This window comes from Melanerpes formicivorus, unplaced genomic scaffold (genome assembly GCF_026170545.1).
Source record: "Melanerpes formicivorus ecotype bairdi unplaced genomic scaffold, bMelFor1.0.p_v2 SCAF_33, whole genome shotgun sequence".
Taxonomy (NCBI): Eukaryota; Metazoa; Chordata; class Aves; order Piciformes; family Picidae; genus Melanerpes; species Melanerpes formicivorus.
Window position 1 is genome coordinate 4,185,666 of NW_027142385.1, and position 20,000 is coordinate 4,205,665.

Sequence of the window (20,000 nt, forward strand, 5' to 3'; positions counted from 1 at the left end):
GGAAGGAGAAGAAGACAGGAGAGGAGAAGGAAAAGCAGTGCACAGCAGACACTGGCCCCAGCGCAGGTGAGCTCAGGCCCCCCGCCCACCGGTTCGGCTCGGCACGTCCCGGCGGGACCTGCTGCCGGCTCTCACCACCGCACCGGCTGCCGCCCGGGACTGCCAAGCTGGGAAAGCCTGGAAGGCCTGTGTGACCCAGGTCAGCTCTTCCCTCTGGAAGAGCAGCCTGTACAACAACAGGTTTGCATGTTGAGAGCTTTCCTCTGGCAGATCGCTTCACTGTGAGATGCTATCACCAAACACTCGGAGAAAAACTCATTTTGATCTGTGCTTAATGTCTCCTTCAAAAGGAAATGGCTGGTCATTCCTAATTAGCCAATTTATTACCGTCAGAGGAGGAACCTTTTTCTTACTTTCTTTTCATTAAAGTTGTGGGATTTTTTTTCTCCACAGACCTTTATACACTTTAAAAGTTGTCTACAACTAAGTCACAGCAAACTTGACTGTAAATAGTACCAAACACATCTGTGCTTTATGGAAACCTTTGCCTCTGGAGCCCAAAAAAGCAACTGCTTCTTGATGAGCTCCCCTGCTAATTTAATGCTTAGATTTGCAAAATGTCAACAGCACACCAGTGAGACAATTTTTAAATGCTGCAGAAGAACATGTGGTAGAGAAACTCCAAAATAAAAGTGGCATCCTTAGATTTCTATTTATAGCATCAACTCTATTTCAAGCACTCCAGAGTTTAAATTCTAATTAGCTCATGTTAAAATATTCCTCTATTTTGTTCTTATCTTGACAATAAATTCAACAGTTCTTCAAAAGCAGACTTGGAGCCTGCCTCATTTTATGTTATTTTCATTAAAGGAGTAAAAGCTTAAAATACCTACAGAAAGAAAAAAGCTTCCAGAAGCCTGAGCCAGGCAGATGTCACCATACTGGAATAACATGGGCCCCACTCTGTTACCCTGTAAGGCTGCAGGAGCTTCACCACTGAAGCCACTGGGACCACCCATGAGAGCACTCAGAACTTGCAGTGGTCTAGCCTGGAGGTCCACGGGCTTCGTACCACTCCCCTGTGCCATGAGTACATCAGCTAGGGAGCTGCTGCAGCCTTTTCAGCCCAACCAAATTCACTAGGGAGCCCTTGAGGATGATCCTGTATGGACTGCCCTACAGGATGCTTTATCACCCGAGCTGGGTACGTACCAGAGTTTGGTGTGGTGGGGGAGTTTGTCTGGTTGTTCTGGACGGCCGCGGCCACGGCGTGCGCTGCAGTCACAGCCGTCTTTGCCGCGTAGAGATTGGCTTCTTCCTGGAACTTCCCAATGTTCTTCTTGTACCTGATTCTCTTATTTCCAAACCAGTTGGACACCTGCAGAGGAGAGAGGTGGGAAGGGTGAAGGACACAAAGCGCTTGACCTGGCACAGCATGATCTCTTCAAGACCTGGTGTTTGGTTCAGCAAATGGGAGGGCCCCAGCCCCCAGCCTGTATCTGCCAGGTGCTCCAGTTAACAAAGTAACCAAGCATCAGTTAGACATTACTATGGATATGAAGGAGCATGATCTGACTCTGCTTCTCTGTTGGCAAACTGATGCACGAGGGGCAGCTCTGATGACAGCATATCCTGGAGCTTTCTGTAGCATATAGTATACCATTGTCTCCTACTTCTATGAGCCATTTGTCAACAAAATCAGTGCAAGACCCCGAAATCTGCTGAAGGGGACCAAGGTCTGGTTGAGTGAAGGTGAGCGGGCAGTGAGAGCAATTGTTCTTTATTTTTGGGCTGGAACAACCTTGGCAGCCCACTCATAGCATCGTGTTTGGTCGGCTGAAAATGAAAAGAATCATATAAATCAATAAAGGCTGAAAAGTCACTTTGTCATCTCCCTTTGAAGATACTGTACTGAAGCCAAGATGGCTCATGGGGCACTGACTATTAACCCATGCAGAGGTCACGGCTGGAGCTGCCTGAAAAAGTTCATACAATCTTTCTCCATGGCTTTGTTTAACTTCAGCTGCCACAACAGAGCTCCTAAATAAAAAACCCAGCCTGTAACATGGACAATGGCCACTGCTGCTGAGACTAGAAAGTATCTACAACAACACAAAGGTAAAGGGGAGTGGACCTGTAATAACACAAATGGTTATCAACCATCCCTGCAGCAAGGGACCTGGCACAGGGAGAGACAAGAGCTGGGGTCCTGTGCTCCTCAGAGCCTCTGCACCCCATGGCTGCACCCACCACGAGCCACAGCAGCTCTGCAGCACCTCTCACCCCCTTGTGCTCCATCACAGCGCCCAGTAAGGCACCCACACCACAGTGCCCAGTAAGGCACCCACACCACAGCATCCAGAAAAGCACCCTGCTGCAGGGAGGAGACGAATCCTGCTCTATTTTATGTAGCTATAGCTTTTGTTTAAACACAATTAATGAAAAGCCTCCAGCTTTGAACAGGAATACGGAAGGTACCTTATACATTCTGTTCCCTAGATAATACTCTATCGTATTCTATATATTGCACTTAATATTACCTTGTCAGTCAGAGAAGCAATAATACATTAATGAAACCTAGCAAATAATTATTGTGGACAATCAGATTATGCTTTATTAACAGTTTCATAATTGAGGAATCTCTGTACATCAACTGTATTGTCCACGGATGTGTACGAGACCCCTCTGTTTATGTACGCCCCTGGACCAATCAAACAACAGCCATCACTAATAAAGGTTTATTTAATTCTCACAGTAAAATTTTAATATCACCAGCAGCCTGGGGAAGCCTCAATGAGTGGATTTGCTTGACATCAGATCGTTTCCATTCTGCTAGTCCCAATACTTCTTAATCTTTAATATCAAGGCAATTAAAATTAATGGCCACTCATCCAGAGCCACTGTGGGCAGTGTTTCCTTGACATCAATTGTTTGATGGGATTACCTAGAGGTTAAACTAACAAGCAAGGTTTAATTGGAAGCAATGAGAGGAGCAGCGATCGTACGTTATGTTTAACCTGCATACCACATCTAAATGAATATCCAGAAATGTGAAACTATTTCTGAGATTAAAGCCTGTGCCCTGTGCGCCAGCAGGGCTTGGCACAGCTGCCCTGAGGAACCACAGTGTCCTTCTGGGCCAACGGGCCCTTTCACCTCCCAGCCAAAGGACTCTTTGCTTTCCCTTGGAACACATCAGTGAGGGACTGCCACAGAGCGTGCCATGGCCTGAGGGCACACAAGGGCTCTGGCCAACATGGGTGGTTGGACAGGACCAGGGCATGGCTTGGGTAGAAGCTGTGCCAGGCAGGATTTAGGCTGGATTCACCACCATGGAGTTTCTCCCATGTGCTGGCTGCCTGAAGCTTCCCTTGCCTCATCCTGGAGCACACCTCACCCTGCCCTTACAGGTGGCACTGGCACCCTCAAGGGGGGCACCAGGGTACCGCTGCCGGGTTGGCCCAGGTCAACACCGGCACAAGACACAGTGCCCTGGCTCCTCAGCCAGCCCCACAATCATCCTAAAGATGAAAGTTGCCTCCACTGTGAGCTGCTTCACAACACATTTTTCATTAAAACAAACTATCTCTTCACATAAAAAACCAATGAACATCTTTCTCCCCCAATCATTGAAGGCCAATTAATTAATTTGGCTTAATTGTATATTACATTTCAAACAATACTGTTGCACTTATTTATCATGGTAATTGCAATGTTAAATAAAAAGACAATAAATTATTACTTAAACCATCAAGATGCCTAATGTGGGATTTGGGATGGGGCAGGCCTGCCTCGTGTCTCCGCACTGGCTGATGTCATGGGATAAATCAGCGCTCGTTCTGCAGGAGACGCAGCTGACATGAGAGCATCGCTGCTGAAATTAGTGAACTACGTGTTTGTGGAGCACAGGCAATTTTCCATTGTGTTCCCAAGCATTTGTAGCACAGAGGTGGTGTTCCACACCTAACCCAATGGCACAAAATAGACAGTTTTGAAGATCAGTGTGGCACAATTATGGTGCATGATCTAAATGAAGACTTTTTTACCTCTAGAAACTATTTAATTAAGCTTGGGGTTTTTTTCCCCCCCCTTACTTCCCATATGAAGTCCAAAGGCAAGAGCCTATATATCCACAGATCTCCCTGTCAGCCTGCTTGCAGAAACGGACTCAGATGAAGCAGGGGCAGGAGGGGTGCTGAAAACCAGCTTCTGCATTCTTTCTTTAAAAGAATTTTAAATATATTTCCTTGTCAACCACATCCTTCTTTTGTTTGAAGCAGTGAAAAATGTTATTGCTGTAATCCACTGACATGCTTTCAGCAATGACTCTGCCCTCTCTATAGCCCATATGATAGACTGATAGTTGTTCATGACACCCTGAAAGAGGCTCATCTGCAAAAGTATAAAACATCAGCCTCGCAGCCATGGTAAGGGGAGAACAGATGATACAGTTTATCTCCCTGGAACACGTGCTGATCGGGTAGCTCTAAATTACAGCCGACGATGCTCTCAGTTAAGGACATTTTTTTCCCCTAGAATTACCTTTCCCATACTCTTAAAAATGGAATTGTGCAAGGTGTTCGTCTTAATAAATACTTTGTCTTTATGCTTTTCTTGGAAAACCTTCTCTACATATTATTTTAAACACCAATATCAAAACTGAAACCATCTATCTCCCGTCTGCAACTAAATGATTCTGGGAGACAATTTTCTTTGCGGCTCAGTAAAGTGCTATGGCAGCAAGATTTTCAGTGAGCTGCTTAATCTGGGGGGAGGATCACCCAAAACACTCACTAATTAAGTATTTGAGGGAGAAAATGGTCTGCCACACATCTGCCCCCAGCATTTACAAGGCACTGACAGTACAAGAAACACCTTGGATCATTGTTAGGAGAGGCTAAGGAGGAAGCTTGGCTCAGCCAGAAAAAGGACAAAGCTTCTTTATCAAATACGAGCCACAACCTCCAGGAGTTTGGAAAACCATTCATTACTTTTGGTTTGGTTTTTCTTCTATTTTCCAGCTCTTTTGCACCTCCAGCATGTTTGTAGCACTGGAGGTAAATAAGGCACAGTGCCAGGCACAGTGATGTCTGAGGGACTCCTGGTCAAGGCTGGAAATACCTTTGTGGTCTCAGAGATTTTTCATGAGAGCCCTGTGCAAGGTGTAGCTCAGTCATTCGCTTGGATGCCATCGCTTATCCCACGCGATGCTCCTCCTGCCAGGATTTTAAATGACTGCTCAATTCACCCCTGATTTCTGGACTGCATCCTCTTGACTTCTGCTGCCAGACACCAGAGCAGTGTGCACTGGCTATTTTACAGTGCTTGCCCAGAACTTTTCTGCTAGATGGCCTCAAAAATATATACATATTTCAGTACAAAGAAAGACAACTTGAACCCAGTTTGACCAAGCAAATACTAACTAACCCTGCAGTCCAGCCATGCAGCCTTTGGAAGTGCCTTTGAAAATCAAAGATAAGGATATCCATAGCATTCACATTTTCCAGCTGTGACAGCAGATATATCAGGAACTTAAGCAGCCAGCTGATCACAGGCACTCCCTCTCTCACATACATGCTCCTCTCCCATCAGATGATACATTGCCCTGTTTTCAGGCTTTCCCATCATCCAGAGCTTTTCCTCATCATTTATAATATCTTGCCAGAGTGAATCCCTATGGCCATGGCCTCACACCTGCACCTCTGACAGCCAATGCCCAGGTTGTGTGGTCAGCCCTGCCCTCACCCCAGGCTGGAACATGTCACCCTGCCAAGCTCAGGGCACTGCATGCAGTGCTACAGAGGACACAATGCAGCTACTCCCATCGCTCACTCAGGCTTCCTAATGGATTCAAGAAACAACTAATTCATGCTTCTATCAAATATTCAAGAGACAAACCTATATTTGTGTCACAGGCTCACTGCTGCTTCTATGCTTTTGGAACATCTGCCTGTCTTTTATTCTATTCTACAACATATACATTAAATCTTATCAAACAACCAATTAAGAAAGAAATCAGATCTATTAGCACTAGAAACAATCAGTTATGGCTTCTCAAATGTTCCATCTCGTTTCCTTCAGTCACTTCAGCCTTATTTGCATCTAGCTTTTTCTCTGTCCACTCTGAGGGATCACTACCTCCTTTTCTGCCAGGCACAATCTGGGTGGACAAAAAGCATCTCTTCAGCAGGTCTGTGATGTCATGTACTCTCTCCCAGTTATATTTTGTCAGCAGAGCTGAAGAACTTCTGGTTTCTCCAAGTTAGTGGTGGTGGCATTGCCTCTCCTAACCACTTAGGAGACTGCCATGGCTCACATGGGAAGATTTCTGGACATCACTTACAGAAGGAATTGATTATAAATCATCTTGTACCCAGAGGACTGAAACCAGCAACAAGATGAAGGACTGCAGACCAAGGTGCCTGGCTAGTCATGTGCTCTAAGGCTGTTTGGATGGTTCTAGGCATCCACTGCAGCCACAGTGTTGCCTGTGGGCGTGGAAGAGCTGTCCAGCAGCTGCCATGGCTGCCCTGTAGCTGCCAGGGCAGCAGTTGCCTGCATGATGCTGACAGTAATGGAGAAGCACTGAGAGGGAATGAATTCAGTGCTGAACTCTCCCCCAAAAAAACCCTCCTGCCCATCATCACAGCTACTTGTAAATGGACTGGGAGAAACTGTCCCAATCTCCATGCCTTGCCTTTCACTGGCACAGGTGCTTCCCACCCTGCTCAGAGCACGGTAAGTGCTGCATGCTGAGGAGTGATCAAGGAGAGAGCAAGGCACACACATCTCCGCTGGCCTCATGTGTCCTTTGCCAGGTTTGTGCTGAGGGTGCATCCAAAGTCAATTAAGTAACACCAAGTTTGGGGGAGCTGGGCAGCCTTTCATTTGGAAGTCTTCAATAAAGTGCCTGAATTTTTCATGCATTCAAGGGAGACCTATAAAGTAAATCTCAACTCAGGTCTTAATTATAAAGCTAAAGGTTGCATCGCTAGCAATGCCAATAGTGCAGCCTGCAATCATTAATAGTTAACACATTTGCCGCAGGCATTGTTCCTCTAAAGGACATGAAATATTGATAAGTGGAGCTGACAGAGCTGCGAGGAGAGAGCACACTGGCCCTCAGAGTGGGCAGTGGGGTGGCTGGAGAACTTGGAAACTGCTGGTGAGCTTTCCCTGCCACTCAAATACAACCTTTGCAAGATGTAAGAGCCAGACTGGCTGTGAGGAAATCTGGGGGTTCTATCAAATGTACAGGCCACAAGAAACACAAAGTGTTGTTTTCTTCCTTAAACTCTCTGGTGACATGAGGCTTGATGGAGCAGTGTCATCAGCCTGAACATCACTGAGAGACACCAGTCCAGAGCTGGGAATGTACTATAGCCTGTACAGAAAGCAGCCAACAGTGAGCTGTTCTGATTAGGGAGATGCTCGTTTCCTTGTATTAACTCCACAGTAACATCTGGTATGTGATAAAAGCTGCAAATCTGCCTAATACATTTTTGCTACAGACAAACCTCTTATGTCAATTCAGTATGTTGAGAGGCTGAATCTCTCACTGCCTTAGAAAAACAACTTCCAGCAATCAAAGAAATTCTGATCTATAGAGATAGATTATATGTTTGTCAATAAGCTGGCCTTCCCCCAAAATAATGGTGAGCTGTAACAAATTTGTGACAGAAAGACTCAGCAAGGAATCTCACTGCCTGCACAGAGAGAAAGCTGCCAGCCTTACACCCTTTTTATTTCTGTCTTCATCTTTGCATGCATGCTCCTTTTACCCCAGCACAACCCCAGCCTCACAGGCATGCTGCCTTTCCTGTGGAGCTTTGTCATGTTCCACCGCCCTGCTGAACTTCATCACGGTCAACAACACAAATCTGAAGGGATTACAAAGGTGCATTGTGCAGGGATCTGCTCCACATTGCACGCCTCCCTTGGAAGCACACCACAGAGCCTGGAGGGAGACCACAGCTTCACAAGGGGAGCCAGGTGGTCAAGGCACTGTCCAGGAAGCAGAGCGACAGAGGCCAGGATTCACTCCCACCTGTTGCTTACCTGTGATACTGTGATGCTGCATTTCTTTGCCAGCTCTTCTTTGGCTTCTTCACTGGGGTAGGGGTTACTGAGGTGGGAGTAAAAATACTCATTCAAGATTTCTGTGGCTTGTTTACTGAAGTTACGTCTTTTCCGCCTGAAATGAGTACAGAAAATCAGAGCTGTTCTTCCAGCTGCAAACAAGCCTCCAGCAGGGTCAGCTGGGCTGCAAGTGACCCTTGTTCCACACCTGTGCTGCAGCACACAGCAACACAACAGCACTGTTCAGTACCCTGATACCTCCCATGGGGCTGGGCTCTGCCCTAAACAGCATGCTGAGAGGGCTGTGGGCTCCAGTGCTCACATTCCTACATCCACCCTGCAAGAGTCCAGACTCTGCTTCTGGCTTCATGCCATCCACCTCCACCCAGGATTCCATCCCATGGGGGCACATCTGTGTGTGGTGGCAGAAAACATGATGAAGCGAGAGGCAAGGCAGGGTGCTAAGCCTGAAGCACCTCTCACCTGAGTATAGAACCCAGCCTGAATCTCTCAACTGTTAAATCACTCCATGCTGACAGCAGCCTAATGAACCTCACTCCTTTAGCACAGGTCAGCTGGGGCTTCTGCACAGGTGTCTGGGGTGAGCACGGTGGAAAAGGACAGCATGGCCTCACTGACGTGTCCTTACATAGCACTCATTGAGCTAATTGGCTTTCATGAGCAAGTAGCTTTCAGGCTTTGTGAGGGAGACCCATCTGTGCACCCTCCTGCTGAGGGCAGAGCAGAGCCCAGGCTCTCACACACCACCTGGGATATGTACTGAGGTGTGTGGCCTCATAGCAAAGCCTTTCCAGAGCACACCGCCAGCATGTTCTCCAGCCAGCCCAGCCATGAGGCAATGCCAGCCAGGGAACCCCACAGCACCTCCGGCAGGGCAGGGCAGGCAGCCGGCCGTTGCTGTGCTCTCCCACACTGATTACAGCATGCACACATCTGCGGTGCCTTCCCCCTGCCTGACATCGGCTGCTCTCCCTCTCTCCTGAACATCCTCTCGAAAGCACCGGTTAAACATTTCCTTCAGAGCTCCCTTCCCCTCAGGGCTGGTTGCAATCAAACTGCCTGTGCCCGAGGCCAGCCGGCAGCCGAGCGCAATCCCCAGCGCTCTCTTCCAGCAGTATCACGATGCTGCTAACTACACTGTATCCTGGAGCAGGCAGGCTCTCTCCCTAGAGCTATGTTTATCTCATTACTGTGCTTCCGCTCATTTTGCCTTATTTACCTTCCTCCTTTTTAAAGAAATCACTTTAAAACATGCATCTGCAGCTCTACCTTTGCAGTTCCTGGCACTCTCTGCAGACATTTTCTCCGACTGGATGTAATTACCCTAATTTCCACACCTGCCAGTGACCTCCTTGTTAATAACAGGATTCTGCTCTTGTTTCACTCCTCACAGCTTCCAGGTGTGAAGCAGGAGCTGGCTGCTGCAGGGAGGCTCTGCCTGGTGCCGGCTGCTCCTCCTGCCTTGGCCAGGCGCTGGCAGCTGCCATGGCCCTACTCACCAAGGGGAGCCCTGTGAAAGGGCTGGGGATCCATGTCCCACCTCATCAGGACTTAGACACAAAGCTGCCTGTGTCTAAAAACCCTTCTGAATCCCTGCCTGTCTGCTCCACACAATCATTTTGGCTGGAAGAGATTGTTAAGATCATCAAGTCCAACCATTAACCCAGCAAGTCACCACTTAACCACATCCCTCAGCACCATATCCACATGGCTTTTAAACCCCTTCAGGGATGGTGACTACCACTTCCCTGGGCAGCCTGTTCCAGGGCTTGACAACCCTTTCAGCAAAGAAATTTTTCCTAACGTCCAACCTGAACCTCCTCTGGTGCAACTTGAGACTATTTCCTCTTGTCCTATTGCTTGTTACTTGGGAGAACAGACTGGACCCTATCTGGTTCCAACCTCCTTTCAGGGAGCTGTAGAGAGTGAGAAGGTCTCCCCTCAGCCTCCTTTTTCCAGGCTGCACACCCCCCGTTCCCTCAGTCACTTCTCACAAGAGTTGTGCTCTAGACCCTTCATCAGCTTTGTTGCTCTTCCCTGGATATGCTCCAGCACCTCAACATCCTTCTTATAGTGAGAGGACCAAAACCAAACCCAGTATTCAAGATGTGGCCTCACCAGTACAGAGCACAGGGGACAATCCCTCCCTAGGGCAGGACAGCCAGCCCACTTTGGAGGCTGCAGGCTGTGGGGGTGGGCTGTGAGCTCCAGCAGTGGCACGGGTGTCTGAGGGACATGTGCTTGCTGTGAGCAGTTTGGAAGGTGCTGTCTTCTTCTGTGCCCCAGTCAGGCGACAGCTTGTCGGGAGGCGAGCCAGCGGATCTGGCTTTCAGAGGCGTCGGTGCCCTCCTTACCTCGGGCACACGCAGCTGCTAACCCAGCATCAGCCGCAGCCCACGGGCAAGGGCCTCCCAGAGAACTTAGCTCTTCCATTACAGGGTCAGTGTTTTGCAAGGCTGGCCTTATGCTGTGAGACATCAGTACTGGCAGCCATTTAAACAACTGCTGTGGTGACAAACCAGCCCTTTGTGCAAATCCTGTGTAACTCACATAGGAGCAGGGTAAACAGGCAAGCATCAGGTAAACAAGCCTGGCCCTTGCACTAAATACATAGAAGAGACATTGCTGTGGATGGAAGCTCTGTGCAGGCACCCTGGGTAAAGAACAAGGGCCGGGAACTTCTGCTGGGGCAAAGCAGCCCTTACCCACTCAGGGAAGCAAGTCCCTGGTCTACCCAGCAATTGTCCCTTCCCACCAGAAAGAGCTGGAGACACTCGCCTCTGTCTTACCTGGCATCAAGGAACCTTGATCTTAAAATCATTACTGCTTCACAAGTACTTTGTTTAAGTTGCATCTGGATGGAGCTGAATTTTCGATGAATGATGCCCACCATCCTTTCAATCTCCTTGGGAGAGATGGGACGTGTCCGGCTCTGTTCTCTGAGAAGGTTCATCACATGTGTGGTAAATTCATTACATGCCTGTGAAGGAAGGAGAGGCTTAGAAATTGTTTTGTGCTGTCACACAAGGACACAAGCTCAGGTCTGGCTGTTGAGAGGGAAAGTAGTGTCAGGGTGAGGGGCTGGGGGACCTTGTGCAGCCCTGTCCCCATCCCCTCCACACACATGCAACTGCAGGAACAGATCACACACCCTGACCGTGAGACTTGGGACCATGCTGGGGCAGTCAGCAGAGCTGAACAACTGCTGAACAGCTCCTTCCAAGCTCACCCCTTTGTCCCCATGTCCCCAGCCAGACCACAGTGGACAGAGGTCAGGACTGGTGGGTGCAATGGCTGTGGGCAGGGGGAGGATGTAAGCAGGGCCCAGCACACATTCAGAAGCCAGGTGAGCTAACCCTGGGAAGGGCTGTCTGTCCTGCAGCCCGCTGAGCCTCAGGCAGCCAGCAGACAGGGCTGACACCCGGCAGCAGGGGAAGAGCTCTAGTACTTTGCAAGGCACCACGTGTCCCTTTAGAAGGTGAGCTTCAGCAAAGCCATGCCCAAGCCTGGCCCAAAGTACTGAAGGAGGGAAAGGATGAGGAGCCATCAATTATGAGTCCCAGACTATGCAGGTGAACAGACATGATGACATAAACTTCTCCAGGCTGCATCAGCAACAGACACCACCTGATCCAGGCCTCAGCAGGACCAGGCTGTCATGCTGGCATCCTGGCTCCCCCTATGCTGTCTAGAAGCTGCCACAAACTGCTGATTTATATCTGCCTTCTCTCTTTCAAAAACAAACACCAGGACTGCAGTCTGCTAGACAGAGCTGTGTGGTGGCCACGGGGCTAATCCCTTACTGGGGAGCAGCCTGGTACTGGAGCACAATTTGGGCACTAAGTTCCCCCTGTCCCAGTGGAGCCCTGGGAAGAGGAGAGGGGGCTGGGCATTGTGCTGGCCTCCACAGGGTCCAAGGGCAGCACAAGGCAAACTGTTCTCTGCATCTCAAACCCGGATCAGACAAAGTAGATATACACAAGGCTGATGTGCTCACAGGAGGTCTGCATGTCCGCTACACAGGGGCTGGCCATCATAACCACCACCAGGCTGTGAGCACAGCCAAGTAAGGCCATAGGACTTTGCTCTTGTGCATCTAATGCAACAGGAACAAGCACAATGCTCAGCCGCCAATAAATCACGCAGAGGAAACGTTGCAAGTATCTTGTCCAGCCACCGTACATTACACATCTGTTTGACTCTAGCTCCCCTTTCTCCTCTATAGCCACGGTGAAAACTATCTATGTTATTTGTCCGACAACTACATTTCTCAGGGATTCTCCTGCATTTCAATGGCTTGTGTGAGGGAAAGAGTTAAAAGTGAAAAGTTTATGCATCTAAAAACTCATCATTTCCTATAACATTCGCTGAACGTCTCGCAACTTATTAAGTGAAGCCATCTATGAATGCAAATGCTGATTAGCAATTTGGCAATAGCCCAACATTCACAGAATTCACATAGCTTTTCTTTAAACCAGTAGTTCATACATGATTAATTAGAACATCTCATTTATGTAGTGTGCACTTTAGCTCATTACTCTAAGTAAAATTCGTTAAGTATTTACATTTAGATAATTAAAATCTGGGTACACCCTTAAGAAAGATGCATACACTTCAGGCAAAGTGATTTTTTTTTTCCTTTACACTACTGAAAGTAAATTACAGGCTAATTTACATCCTTGCAGCACCCATTTGGAGGCAGCACTCTGGTGAGGCTCGGTGAGCCTTGGTGCAGACGACCGTTGCTGGCTGAGGTTACATCAGCTCACCACCACTTCTCGCCAGCGACAGCTCCTCCTGCCTCCAGCTCCCTGCCCTTCTCAAGACTTTCTGAGCTCCAGGTGAAGGAGTTCAACGCATCTCATCCTCACTTTCCATTTGCATATTTTCTTTCTTCCTGTTTTGACATTTCAGGCAGCAAAGCTCATGGAGCAGACCAGCTGCTGTCCCCTCTTGCCATGGCAAAGTAATAAGGATGCTGTCCTCAGCAACTCTGGCCACTATGCTCTCACCCAGACAGTACAGGACTTGTCCTGATGACCTCTTTCTCCTGCTTCCATCCCAAAGCTTTGCCCTGTGTAAAGGCAGACCAGGCACAGTAATTCACCAAGCCCCCAGGGAAGTGCAGCAGTCCCCAGCAGGAGCAGGGCAGACAGACAGGCACTAGTGCCTGCTCCTGCTGGCTTCACTGCACTGGAGCTGCATCCCTCCTCTGTGACATCTGCTCAACTTCCTGGACAAACTTAGCACGAAAAGCTTGGGTTCAGCCATCCAACTGGTGGTAAAAGCCCCAGCTTCGGCTCCCCTGGTAAGTGATGCACAAAAGTAAGGTCACATAGACACCAAAATGCAGCAACTCTCTCCCTGAGACTCATGAGCAGCTCTGACAGTCCCAAAGAAGGAACAGCTGAATCCAACAGTTTGCCACTTGCCCACTTGTTTGCAGGTCTGGGAAATTCAGTTTCAAAGTACAATAAAAATGGTAACTGTTGCATTAAAAATATTGTCAGATCTGTCTTTTCTATGAGAAATAATTTCTCCACCAATACAGTATCAAACTTTGGGATGCTTCAAAGCTAGAGTTTCTTGCATTTGAGAAGCAAAACTCTTCCCTGAATTGACTTGAACTGCTTGCTGAGACTTTGTTTGGTTATAGCTACTTAGAGAGCCTGCTTTTCATTTATCTTCACCAGCACCTCCCATCTGCAGAGCTACCTCAGTGCAGCAGAGTGGAAGTAAACTCAGAAGGCTCTGATGCTTTGTCTTGTTTTCTCTTGTTTATTTATAGCATCCGAGCTACTTGATCCCTTTTTCAGTACTATTTTTCAGGCCTCTGCTTGGTGTCCAAGACATTATTAATAATGTCAGGTTATAAGTGATGGCCTTGTTACCCTGCTCAGAAACCTTGTAGAAACAGGGATGCTCCTGCTAGCCTTAATGCTTCATCAAGACTCCTCAGACAAGTGCAAGAGAAAGAGGAAATGGCCCAAAACAGTCTTCAGGGGCACGGTGCCAGCCAGCAGTCTGTGGGGCTGGTGGCATCTTCTGAGCGGCCACATTTCAGCCCAGTTTGGGGTGAATTCAGAAGACATCCGTGAACTCAGGAAGCAGGTTCCCAGCTGCTCCAGGAGGCCTGGGACCCTTACAGTACTTTTGCCTACAGCAAAAAATGTATTTCAGTGTAATTATAGAAGATAGCTTTCAATATGTCATCTCTATTATAGGAGCTGTAAATTATGGAAGGAGCTGCCTGTGTACGGCCATTTCTCCCGGCGCAGGCGAGGGGAGCGCTGTGTGATGGCGTGACACACTTTCCACTTCTCTTCCTTCCTTTTATTTTTTTTTCTTTTTCCCCAGTGCATTCCCTGAACTGGCAACAAATATCAGGATCAAACTCTGCCTGCAAAGTGTCTCCAGGAAACCACTCTGGTTCCTGCTGCCAGCTGCAGTGGGACCACAGGAGCTCCTGTGCGGGGAGAGAGATGGCAGGATAGAGGTGGGCAGGAGCCCTGCGTGATGCTGAGCGGCTCTCTGGCACAGGCAGGTGCCCTGCATGGGAATGAGCTGCTCCCTGGCACAGGCAAGTGCCCTGCATGGGTATGAACTGCTCGAGCTGCTCCACAGCTGCAGGAGAGCAGCCGTCTCTCAGGAACCTGCAGAGACACATAGTCCTGGCTGCTCTCGGCTGCAGAGAGGAGCACTGCATTGAGACTAACTGTCAGGACACAGTTTGCTGCAAGGCTGGGGAAATTAGCCTGTATCTGTAGAGCAGACGTTGCTGGGTGTCAAGATCCACAGGGAAGCATACATGTTTCAGATCAGCTCCACCTCTCTCTCATTCTCCTAGCAGCACTTGAGCATCCTCCAAAGTTTCCTGTGGTGTGGACGGATGGCTGTGACATTTCAGCCGAAACCTTTGTAAATGGAGCTACAGGGCTAAAAATGCTCCTGCTTCCCCCACATCATTAAACTTATTAGAGTCAAAGGACTCTTGCCAGGAAACGGCTGCAAGCACCAACCTGCCATTGCACTGGCCCCAGATCTATCTCCACCCCCTGTCCCTGCAGTTACAAGGCACACTCCTGCTGGCTGATGCTCATTAATCCAACAGCCAGCCCCATCTCCACCACAGGCTGCACACCACAGCCCTGGAGTGCAAGGAGAGCCCAAGGGTCTGTGAGGATGTTTGGGGTCCTTGGAGGGCACAAGGGATTTGTTTGAGGGAGAAAAGGAGATCTGAACAAAGACACCATCACTCATTTGCTCATCTGTTGGTTCATCACTCGAACAACACAGTGAAAGAGGTGGCACAGATGAGGCAGTGCCACTGGCACCTGAACCCCACCAAGCCACTGGCATCTGAGCCACACGATGCCCCTGGACCTGAGCCACACCATGCCAACAGCACCTGAGCCACAATGTGCCACCAGCACCTGAATCACTCTGGATTCATGCCAGCCTTGTACCACCCCAGCCATATTCCCACCAGTGTCTGCAGTGGGATGCTGTGTGGACTGTGCTGGTGAGTGCCATCCTCCCCCTCTTTCTCCATGCTCCCTTGGTGACCCACATGCACTCCCCACCACCCATTGACAACTCAGTGGGTACCTCTGCCTTTGTTGGTGGCATAAAAAAGCAAAGCAAAGTAGACAGAGACCGTTCAGAGGGTCTTTGCACACAGAAAGGGAAACTTTAAAATAAAGCTTTATGAAGGCCCCCAGGCCCTGCTCTGTGCTGGCAGGACAGACAGGGGACACAGGCTGGGACAGGGAGCAGGAACTGGGGAAGGAGCTGGGAGCAGTGTGCTCCTCTCCTTGTCCTTGAGTTTTCAACAGATTTGGTCACTGCCTCCACTTCTCTTTTGTGGCTCTGGACTATACAGCCCAAAGCTTTTTCGTGAGAGGCTGGGGGCAAGGGCAGGACTTCCCTAGCTCAGCTCAGGAAACCACCAGCTGATGAGCTTCACTGAGCTGATTAGGCTCAGGGTTTACAGGCTTTATTAGGACACCTCTGGGAAGGGAAAATGAAGACATGGCTTGAGGTTTGCAAGGGCCAGGGGTCGTGTGCCATTATTCCCTCCTCCATCTCTTTTGATGCCATTGATCATTACAAAACCAGGAAACAAAGGAGGTCTCTCCATGGATTGCAGGGAAATCAGGGCAGTGCAGCCCCTCACCCCATGGGCAGGAAGCCAACTGCACCCAGCAGCACCCAGCAGTATGTGGCAAATGTTTCTGGTGCCACTAGTGTAGCAAATATATTGGGTCACCAGGCCCCCACAGTGAATGTAAATCCATGGATCTCTTCAGCACACTTATCACTCCAGACACTAAGTGCTAGTGTCCACCTGAACTCAGATTTCCATACTCTCCTGTCCATAGCGGATGCTCCTGAAGCCTGGGCTAGGTGCCGTGCTGGCACCTCACTTCCTGCTCCCTTGCCACCTGCTATGGCAACCCATTTTGGCCAAGCCTTGCATCAGAGTCTCCCATCACCTGTGCCAGGAGTTCATGGACCAAGTTTGCCAGCACACCCCTCATCTGCCTGCACCCCCCAAGTCACCAGACCCAGCCTTGTAACACGTCATCATGGGCGTGAAGTCAGCACTGAGCAGCAGACAACTCTGCTCTGCTCTCTTTCTCTCTGGGCTGGCTCAGAGGGGAGGAACATGGGCTCAGGTGTTGATTTCAGGTGGTTACAGACAACAGAAAACACTCAGGCATGCAAGACATGCGTCCTGGGTCCAGCGAGCAGTTCCTCGAAGCCCAGCAGACTCCTGCAGCACCATGGATCTTTGCCAGGGAGAGGGGTAGGGAAGGGAAGGAGGGGATGTGGTCCGGAGCTGGGCAGCAGTGGGCGCTGGCAAGCAGAGGTGCAGAGGAGAGCAGTGGCAGGTACATGTACAACTGAGAGGCTGATGTCTGACCTGTTCATATTTCTCCAGCTCTGTGTGATAGATTTGTCTGATCTGGGTCAATTTGGCTCTGTAATCTGAGTGTTCAATAGAGTTATCTGAAGACCCTCCAGAGGCTGCTGCGGCTGCAGCTGCTGCCGCCGATCCCCCACCTTTCTCCGGACCTGAGACTCCTTCTGCCAGAAGCATATTGTCTAGTCTCATTAGCTGGGGATCGGGAGGGTCTTCCTCCTGGGCTCCTCGGATGCTCAAACCTTGGGCAGAAAAGAGAGAACAAGAGAAAACAGAGTCAGTATTTCTCACATCTGCCTGGCCGCTGCCCACTCGCTGCACGCCTGCGAGGAGCCCTCCTGCACAGCCCTCCTGTCCGCGGGGCCACAGGGACTGGACCTGCTCCCAACAGGCACCCTCCTGTGGGGCAGGTCCCCTGAACCACAGCCCAGACGGGTGCTCTGCTGGGGACAGCACCCTCTGGGTTCTAATACAGAGCAAGAACATCATCATGGGGCATATAAAGGACCTTGCACAATTTTTAAACACTTCATTTTAAGTATTAAAGGAGTATTTGCATGAGTACAGAGACACACATCCTCCAGATGTATTCCAAGAACAGCTACATCCACACAAGGCTGGCATTATCCTATACATTATATCACTTTGATGTAAGACCATGTGGTAAAAGTAAGTGCATTATTTATTTGGAAATAATTGATTTGCTTCTCATTTCCTTTCAAATGGATCTAAGCACTGTATTACTCTTATGGAGACTTGTACCACTGGATTACATCCCTCTTACAAGGTCCAAGAATTGGTTTAAAGTGCCTGGGGAAAACCTGCCACTTGCTCTTCAACAATGGGATACCTCAGGTGAAAAACAGCCCACCAGCACAGACCCCAAGGACACAGCCTTTTCCACAGGCATCCATGGTCTCTGGCTTCACACAGGTGGAGCTGAAATTTCACATCAGAGAGGGGAAATGGTGAGAGCATTGCTCCAGGAATGGCTGCTAAGAGTGGGGGATACAGCTGCTCCAGTGGCCCCTGCTCAGGGCTGCCCCACTCTCTGTAGGGCAGCTCCCACTCTCTGTAGGGCAGCTCCCACTCCACAGCATTGCTCACAGCCTGAGCGCAAGCAAGAAGGAATTAAACTTCCCCTCGGCCAGGGAGTTGGTTGCTATCGCGATGCCATGATCCCGAGTGCACGTTTCCAATCGCCACTGCTCTTGTACTGCATTGTTGGGAACAAGATTTTAAATCTAATTTTTGTTTTAAATGGAGAATTTCCAAGGCGGTGCTCAGTCAGCAATCTTGCCTGCGTCCTATAGATCAAGGCTGACAATTTGTAAGTTTAATCAGGTCACGCAGGCACGGTGCCAAGCTGTTATCAACAGTGCCAAAAAGAAAGTTTAAAAATAATTACAGCAGTACAAAAATCACCAGAGCCATGGCTCCTCAAATCAACACTTCCAACTTCCATTAGAGATGTAATGCAACCCTGTACATCCCAGCCCAATTAACCTCTTTACATCTGTTCAGAAGCAGGTACTCGTGCTCTGGGTGGAGCAGGCCCCAGGAGTCTGCTCTTGGCACCCTGTGTGCTTGCATGGGCGCCTGTGCCTGTCTCAGCTCCTCGCGGCAGCACAGGCTCCAAACAGGCTGTGCCAGGCATGCCGGCACCATCCACAGCTGCCATGCAGGCAGCTGAGAACCAGCAATGCTGCTTCCTGCACTAGCTGGGAACAGCAGCCGCTCCCCAATGAACGGATTGCACTCCGGGTGTCCTAAACTCCATACATAGTGGGAGATAACCCCCTGACTGGCCAAGCTTCCAGACTTAAGAAAGAACAGCATTAGTTTTGCTCTAAAATACACATTTGAAGCCAGTCATCTTCTTTTTAAACTATAATTCCACATAATTTTGTGGGAATAACAAAAATGTGTCATCATCTCTAAAATATTTCTGTTGCCCATTCAGAGATCCACAGATGAGCACAGTTTGACAACACCACACATCATTCTGGCATGTCCCTGGGCTGGCACAATCCTGTTGGGGACAGCCTTGGCATGGCTCCAGCCACCCATGCTGCTGCCTGTGCCCATGCCTGGGGAGGGTGATGCAACACGTTCTGCAACAGGACAGGTGGTGATCTCCTGTCAAGAGAGCCCTGTGTCCACCATGGCTATGTCAGGACCTCTCTGTGGCTTACCCCTTCACTCCCCTTGGACTCATGCCCTTGCTCTTGCACAGTGTCTGGCCTGTGTGGCGTTCCCTATACAGGGATGGTTCTTCTGCATTGTTTTGGTGAGTTGCTCCCCCTGTTTATCTTATTCCTCCTCTGTTCTAGTGTCAGTATGTTTAACAATGTTCTGGTTTTAATCCACTCCAGCTCCTGTTCCCTTCTCATGAATGATTTCTATTGTTGCTTCTTCTTTTTGCTCCTGGATCGTTTCTCAGTCTGTTTCCTGTGCTCTATTCCAGCTGGTTTTCCCAGCTGCATTTCTGCTACAAAATACATCCACCATCCCAGTGTCACAGTAGCAGTCCCATTCCACTCCCCTGATGACGCAAGATGCCAGGCCAAAATCTGCAGCAGAATAATTTTGTACAATTGCTGCAATTTCTGCATCAATTACTTCCAGCAACAGGCCAAAGATTAAAGGGCTTTGTCCACAATGACACTTAAATTAATATTCAAAATCCCCAATTCCTCTTGCATAAATCTGACAAAGAACAGCAAGAGCTCCCCAAGGTTTGAATGCAAAAACTGCTGTCTGCACTGGAGACTGAAGGAGCTGGTGAGAGGCCCTGAAGCACAAGAGGAAGAAATTCAGCAGATAAGGACAATGACGGAGCCACTAAGGTGTCTCGCATGCAACCCTAACACATATCTCCAGAGCTGGTGACAGAGGGGTTGGCATATTGTGTTCATCTTAATATTAAGTAATGCTCCCGTGTCCCAAGCATCCAGTCCAGAGCACATGAGCC

General features: G+C 49.1%; 1 protein-coding gene across 4 annotated transcripts in view; it reads right to left on the minus strand.

Moving 5' to 3' along the window:
* The window catches only part of PBX3 (PBX homeobox 3), a 117,160-nt gene that overhangs the window by 8,376 nt on the left and 88,784 nt on the right, over positions 1 to 20,000 (minus strand). For all 4 annotated transcript variants that reach the window (XM_068155719.1, XM_068155718.1, XM_068155717.1 and 1 more), the window contains exons 3-6: positions 17,027 to 17,268; positions 10,890 to 11,080; positions 8,059 to 8,194; positions 1,213 to 1,378 (exon numbers count right to left, since the gene is read on the minus strand). In XM_068155719.1, coding sequence (XP_068011820.1) covers positions 1,213 to 1,378; positions 8,059 to 8,194; positions 10,890 to 11,080; positions 17,027 to 17,268 — 735 coding nt within the window. The remainder of the gene's footprint in view (positions 1 to 1,212; positions 1,379 to 8,058; positions 8,195 to 10,889; positions 11,081 to 17,026; positions 17,269 to 20,000) is intronic.